Below are 7822 nucleotides of genomic sequence, written 5' to 3'. Positions count from 1 at the left end.
ATAGGTCCCGGGTTCGAATCCGGAAAGCCACGGAAATTTTTCTTCTCTAAAATGTTCTCATTTCACCGCCTTTCCTACTCTCTAGCAATGTTCTGTTGTCTGCTTTCGTCTCCATTTTCTGCCCCCACCCCCTCACCTCCTTTGCCCTCTTCTCTGGGCTCCTGACTCTTTCTTCAGCCATTCTACTGCTACTCCTTGGCTCCTTCTTACTGCTGTCTTTCAGCCACATCCCTGATCTTATGGTAGGAAAGATCTACATCTAACTTCTCAGACAAGGATGAAAATTCTTGGAGGTCCTGTATGCAAGTTGCGCATGTTAAAGATCCCTTGGTGGTCTAAAATTGAAAAGAGTAGGCTTCGGCAACCACCCAGGCAAAATTCAAAATTTCCTACCAACTGAAAATGTTTAATATGAATGTGCCCCTCGTGCTCATATGCCCTTGTGCAGTTGCAAGCCCTTTAACACACTTACAAAAACAAAATAAATAAATAAATAACCTGAGAGCATTGCAAGGGGCGTTACACTTCCACAATTTCCCACACAAACACGACCGTGACAACGTGCACTCACTAACCTTGGTGTCAAGTCTTTCAATGCACTATCCAAGGCATCAGTGGTCTTGTCCGAGCCTTGGGTCGTAGGTACTGAAGGCTTGACTGGCAAATCATCGTCGTCGCTGTCTGAGGCAGACGCTGCCGCTGCCTGCCTCTGGGGAAAAAAAATCAGAAAAAAAATAATAAATTAACTTTTAAAATGCAGCCAAAAAAAACAATCCTGAAAAAAAAAAAAAAACTTAATTTTCAGGCCTGAAAAACAGCTGTTTGATCAAGAATAGAGTATAAAAATAAGGCATATAGAACAAAATGTCATGACCTTTTGCGCAACTTTCCATGTTCAGTTTCCCGATCCTCATCCAAACTCAAGAACACATGATGCCCCCTTTATTTCTCCCTGCCTGCCATTACTCAAAGCAGCCAGTAGGCTAGATGATATAACGGTTTTTAGAATTACCGAACTTAACTTTTTGCATAAGCATGTAGGACATTTTATGGTCATTGTAAATACTATTTTTTTTTTTTTTTTGGGGGGGGGGGGAGCTAAGGTGTACCTTCAACAAAGATCAACAAGATCTAATAATATCTAGCACATATCAAGTAAGACTACTATTTGTTTTTTAAAAGTCTGTTGTCTATATCGTAGAAAAAATGTCAGAAACAACTTGCACGTCGCAACATTACAAAACACAGTCAGCAGCACGAGTCACAATGCTGATGACATCAGATCAATATTCATTTTACTTTTACGGAGATAAATTTCAAATGTTCATTTCTTCTGTGCACTCGCATCCCGCCAAACGCCAGCACAACACGCAAGCTACAGGCCGTACGTGCGAAAAGGCAAAGTAGACACACAACAAGGCTTAAATTTGTACGCATCAGACACAAACCTGTTCAAGATTTACGCCATTAAACTTAATATCTCTCCAACTTTATTTATGTGCACTGGCCGTTTATGTACATCTCTCACCCACACACACCACACACACAAAGCCACGGAAGCTCTTCTACTCCCCCTTCACCCACTAATATTTATGGGCAATTCCGTATGTCACGGGCAGACATTTTATTTTCCTGAGTTGAGAGGCTTCCAGATACTACTGACTTCACTTATATATAGCTCGTGGACACCATTTTTTTTGTGCTGACGTCAACCTGGGTTACATATCTGCACAAATAGCGAAAAAAAAGTAACAGGTGTTGACACGAGAAGACAAGTAGTTACGAACCCATCCCCGACTGATGTTTGGCCTTCTGCAGATTTAAGGTAGGATTACTTGTGGCAGAAATTCTCAAAATGGATATTTAATATAAGGGAACACTATGAGATACAATGATCCAAACCAGTTTTACAAGTCCAGTAAAATACTTGGGAAATCGCTTTTTAGTATTAGAGGAATAAAAATTTTCTATCACATTTCCATTAATTTTTTTAAAATTAGAGGTTACAAAACAAAACTGGTTTCAAACAAAAAAAGGGCAAGGTGATCTTTTTCATGACTGGTCACCATATTAACCTGCAGTCTCCATCAAGTGGCCAGCGACGTGGACCGATCAGACAACGATAGTTTACTTCAAAATAAAACCGAAAACTTAAATACGTCCGAGGTATCATGACTATTATTCTATAAACACATCACATTCAGTTTCTCCAAAGGAGGGGGGGGGGGTGTGTCTGTAGTCTGTTTAATTCGTTTGATGGTGGTTTGACTTACAATAGCAGTATTTTACATCCCATCTCGCACTGTTTCAGTTTGTGGCTGTTTGTCCCTGTTTGTTAAAAATTTCCAAGCTCGGCTTATTGCACAAAAACAATTTGACATTTTTTGTGTTTTTTGTTTCCAGTATGGTTTATTATCTGCCTTAAATTACCCAATTTGACCGACATTTTAGCCCAGCGCTTAACAAGATATTGTGTATAATTTTACATTCATTAAATTTCCCTTTCTATTAAGGTATTAGAAAGAGACTGCTGTCGCTTTACTTGGCGAGAAACTATATTAAATTACGATGGGCTAATAATAATAATATATCATGAATAATAGTAGTAATGATAATGATATTACTTAATAAATGATAATTTTTAATAAGAATTTTTTATAATAATAATAAATGATAATAATAATTATTATTATTATTAATTATCATTATTATTATTATTTAATAATAACAATGATAATTAATAATAATCATTATAATTATTTAATAATTATTATAATACTAATAATAAAAAGCACTGCACATTTCCATGAACTAAAAAATGCTCAATACGCATTATATTCACAAAGACATATACATTTTAAAAATTAAAGGACAGTGTACGTGTAAATAAAACATAATAGGTGTAGTTAAGTCACCCCCCTGCTCCATTTTGACTGTCCAAAATTAAAATCCAGCAAAGCAATGAAGAAAAACATTCCGGAGAGGAGACAAACTATTAAAAGTTGGATTTTTTAAATTTACTATGGTGGGACCTAAGTCTACACTTTTCAACATGAAACTGATTTTTTCCCTTTTAAATTTCAAACTGTATGGCAAAAGCAAGTTCTGTCCTCCACATCACACGATATGACAGTGATGAACAGGTCTTGATGGCTTGAAAACAGAAGCAGTAGTGGGACTCTTACTTTTCTGACTGGCATAGTAACTTAAAGAGTGAAAACAACGGGCACAATCATTTACGATGTGACAAAACAATTTCATTACAAAACAGCGCAACACTTACTAAACATATATGGAGGCTTTACTCTGTAAAGTTTACTTTCTAAGCTTTCTTTGAGGAGCAATAATACACCTCATAAAAATGACAGTGCAAGAATGCATTATAAATTTCTTTTTTTCACCTCCCTCTTCATCAGATCATCTTCAAATTATGAATCCATCTTCAACCATTCAATGTTCACCATTCATGATATAAACGGTAACCATGGTAGCCATAGAAGTGGTCCATAGAGTAGTGTAGGCAACACTTCCAGTACTAGTATTTTTAAGTAGCATTATTGTCTTATATAAAATATTAGTAGAACTACAGCAACTACTCCATCTTCTAGTACTTTAATAATTTGCATTTCTTGCTCGGAACTAAATTAGAAAAAACAAAAAATCTATTCACTCACAAATTTGACATGCATGATAAAAAAAAAGGCCGGCTCTACTTCTCTGTACGCTCGGGAAAATAAACTTGAACTCTATTTCTCCGAACGGTTTCCGTTCTTGAGATTTTTTTATTATTTGTGAATGGCGTGGCTTGCGTGTGTGTGTGTGTGTGGGTGGGTTGGGGGGGTTTAACGGATTTTTTTTTTTTATTTAGTTTTTGCTTTAGGGGTGACTAAATGCATAATAGGTTAAACTGCCAAAGTCGAGCAGTCTTGTTTTCTCGCAGTCTTTTGAAGACATTTTCAAATGAAGTAGTCCGGGAACGTTCCCCAAACCACAGTAGAAGTCTGAATATTCAGACATCTAAAAATTTCTAGCTCTAGAAATTGAATTCGATGCAAAAAATGCTTCTTCCCAGTCCTCACAGAATAGTGCAACGAAAAATGACGCAGAACTTTCGGAAATCAAAAAAAAATCTTGAGAACGGAAACCGTTCGGAGAAATAGAGCTCAAAAAGTTTATTTTCACAAGCGATCGGAGATAGAGATCTAGTCACTTCGAAAAAAACAGCATTATAATGAACATGATATGGTATCGAACAAACACATTTTGATTTCACCAACTTACTTAAATTATAAGGCATAGATCTATACTATATATATATATATATAAGGAAAAGATTACAAAAAGTATAGAAATGGGGTTGCTGAGAGAAGGTAATTTTTAGGCCCCAATTCAGTGCATTTATAATGCACAGAAATAATAAGGCCACCTCTATTCTCACCCGGGGTGAGAATAGTGCAGGCGAGTCTTTTGGCTATTCTCATCCGGTGCGCGTTCACCGTTATAGCCTAGATCTAGGCCAACAAATTTTGCGTTCACCCTAAATCACAGAATTCTACACTGCGATACAGAAAAATTGTAGAATTCTGTGCTGTGAACAAACGTTCCATTACAACTGTACTTGTAGCCTACTAAAAGCGTACAATTTTGTCTGTGGGCAGTGGAGAGAGAGAGTGAGAGAGAGAAAGAGAGAGAACAAAACAAAATGGCGACCCGGGTAGTTCGGCTCGATTCGAAAAGTTAAATAGCCGTAGCATCTTTGTAGACAACCAAATTAATTTACTTTTGTGTTTTAACATCATTTTTTAACTTTGTTTTGGTCAATTTGATCGTCCACACCGATAGACAGTATTCAGAAAGAGACAGAGAGAAGAGGGGAGGAGTAGATCTTGCGAGAACTTCCGGGCGGGTGAGAATAGCCACTTTCAAATAATAAACCCTGTACTAGCTGCACTAGGTCTATGTAAACTAGATCTACAGGCTTACCGGACAGTTTGTACATTATAATGTCCGTCTATTATTACTGACTGTACTGTATAATACAAGGGGGCTACTTGGCTAAATTGGGCTTGGGCTTGGTCGAGACTGCAAAATTACAACTTACTCTTCAGTCTTCAGTCAGAGTGGATTCTGTTCCACTATAATTTAACATGGGCGCTGGGCAGGCTACTATTGAAAGATCTAGAATTTAGATCTATTTCTATTTTCGAAGTTCTATTTTCTGGGCCATAAAGCCATTCTAGGTCAGTTACCTTTTCTTCCTCAGCATCCTGATCTTTCGTCGTTTGAGTTTGGCCCGAGCTCCGCTGTCGAAGATCTGACTCTAACGTAGACGTAGACATGCTGATCAACTGGTGTGGAGAGAATACAAATACCACTTGAGCAAAACTTTTGCAACCTGTCAAACGCAGGTCTATTTTCACTCCAGTTTGTTCAGGTTACAGAAATAACATCGAAATTATGGGCATCCACGGGCCACGGGGCACACAACAAGACACAAGATCTATTATAGCCTACAGCCAGCAGGCAGAGCAGTAGCAGCGAAGCGATCAAAACATAACAAAGTTACTAAATACCAGACCATACCATCTACTTCTAAGAAATAATAATGAGCTTGGTTGCCAGGTTTTATTCTGGCGGGATGTCATTTTTATGCTTGATTTCGGGTCTGGCGACATCAATTTTTATTGGGATTTAATTTGGGTATAGGTCGTCGCACCTGCTGTGTTAACTGCAGAGACCGATGCTAACGACCTTATGACATTATCTATTTATAACATCCCTGCTGTGTTCGGATCCAAGGGTCTTGTGGCTCGGATGATCAGGACCTCTCGCAACCTTGGCTTTGAATATATACGTCTGACCCCAACAAAATGACGAATATTATCCAACTTATTCCGTCTTGGATATTATTGACCAAGCCTAATTAAAATAGTTAAGCTCTCCTTTGGGCAGTCGAGGAAAAGATTCTCCACTAGTGGATAATCTTTGGTGGAGGAATTTCAGTTCCAGCAAAAAGATGCTCAACTGGTAGATTGAATCTTTGTTTCCAGCGCACCTATATGCCCTATTTAAACAAACTTTTTCACAAATCAAATTAGTATTTTATAACAAACAAACAGCGCCCGCATGGACTTTTCAAACAACACAAGCACGTCTTTCATTCGTAGCTAAATTATCGCAAGTACCTTAATGTCGACCAGCCAGAATTAAAGATTAAAGCACGTGTAGCAACATCAACGATGCTTGTCAGATAAAAAGGGGGTAAAAGTACAGTCGAGATAGATCATTTAGTTTTGTTTGTCTGTCTCTTCAGCTTGTGGCAAATAATCGAATGACAATGATTGACATGTGTTTATTTATTCAACTTAGCGACTGGTGCTATTGCAGTTATGACAGCTACACGTATATATACCGTAATAGTTAGCATAGGCGACTGTAATATATCATGTTCCAAGAAGTATTATATCTGATTCTCATCAGGCCTACACGTCGGCCTACATCTGAACGGTAATTGACCAGGGCGTGAAGAATATCAATAATGAAACTATTCTGGTGTCGCTGACCCATGTTTGAACTTGATAGGGACAATTAAAAACCTTACAAAGACAATTAAAAACCATTTGCCAGAAAGCTTTGAGAGAGATGTAGAACAGGTGTCTATATATAATATGTCGATATAATGGGGTTTTAATCTAATGAAGGTCTCGTGCTTAAATTGTTATTAATCAGTTAACAGTCTCTCACGTTGATGTGAGAGGGTATTTAAAAAGTTTAAGTGCCGACTTTTTCGAAGCTAAATTTCACCATATTTAAGCTCATCGAGATAATTCAAGGAATGCGTTAAGCTCATTTATGGGGTGGGGGGAGCCAAGGGGACAAAGAAACGCGAACTTTTTAATGCGGTCTGAATTCCATTTTTTTCATAACTCGGTGTTATGGATAATTATACAGTGGTGCCACCATCTGTATCATTGACAGGCGGAGTGTTGTTGTTTGTTGTTGTCTTAAATTTTGCTAAGCGTATTACGGCGCTTGCAACTGCATTAAGGTCATATGAGTGCGCGGGACACTCCAAACTTTTCCGTTGGAGGAAATTTTGAATTTTGCCCTTGTGGTGGCCGAAGCCTACTACTTTTCGATTTTGGACCACCAAAGGATCTTCAACGTGCGTAACTTGCATACGGGATCTCCCAGATTTTTCGCCCTTTTCCGAGAAGGCTTATATTTAAGAGTCTGATCTTACCTACCATATATTCAGGGGCGTGGCTGAAAGACAGCAGTAAGAAGGAGCCAAGGAAAAGCAGTAGAAATGCTGCAGAAAGAGTCAGGAGCCCAGAGGAGGGGACAAAGAAGGTGAGGGGGTGGGGTGGGGGCAGAAAATGGAGATGAAAGCAGACAACAGAACATATTGTTAGAGAGCTGGAAAGGATGTGGAAGGAGACAATTTTAGAGAAGAATCCGAGACCTTTTGAATGAGAGGCGAACACCTTAATTAACCTCTAGGCCACGAGAGCCCCACTGACAGAGCGTAGGCAGAGAGTCTCTGGGGTAACTCTATGGTGTAATCAGGTGTAAGTCGATTACGGTGACTTGAACTTGAAGAAGAGCAATCGATGAAGAAATAATAGATAAATAGATAATGGTACTAATTCTCGTCGAGAAACTCGTAGCTGGAACTAAGTGGCTTTAAATTACTCATACTCTAATGCAGGTTTTTCACGCATGATCAAGCATTATTGGAAGATGATAATTAAGTAATTAGGAAATAGATACACTCATTTGCACACACACACACACACACACACACACACACACACACACG

General features: G+C 38.4%; 1 protein-coding gene across 1 annotated transcript in view; it reads right to left on the bottom strand.

The window, feature by feature from the left end:
• Positions 1-5579, bottom strand: part of LOC101863808 (phosphatidate cytidylyltransferase, photoreceptor-specific) — a 24965-nt gene extending 19386 nt beyond the window's left edge. Inside the window, exons 1-2 of the mRNA XM_005096583.3 lie at positions 5250-5579; positions 576-709 (exon numbers count right to left, since the gene is read on the bottom strand). Coding sequence (XP_005096640.1) covers positions 576-709; positions 5250-5339 — 224 coding nt within the window. The 5' untranslated portion in view covers positions 5340-5579. The remainder of the gene's footprint in view (positions 1-575; positions 710-5249) is intronic.
• Positions 5580-7822: the final 2243 nt, after the last annotated feature.

The sequence above is a fragment of the Aplysia californica genome, unplaced genomic scaffold (assembly GCF_000002075.1).
Source record: "Aplysia californica isolate F4 #8 unplaced genomic scaffold, AplCal3.0 scaffold00132, whole genome shotgun sequence".
Taxonomy (NCBI): Eukaryota; Metazoa; Mollusca; class Gastropoda; order Aplysiida; family Aplysiidae; genus Aplysia; species Aplysia californica.
This window is presented reverse-complemented; position numbering and strand designations above follow the sequence as displayed.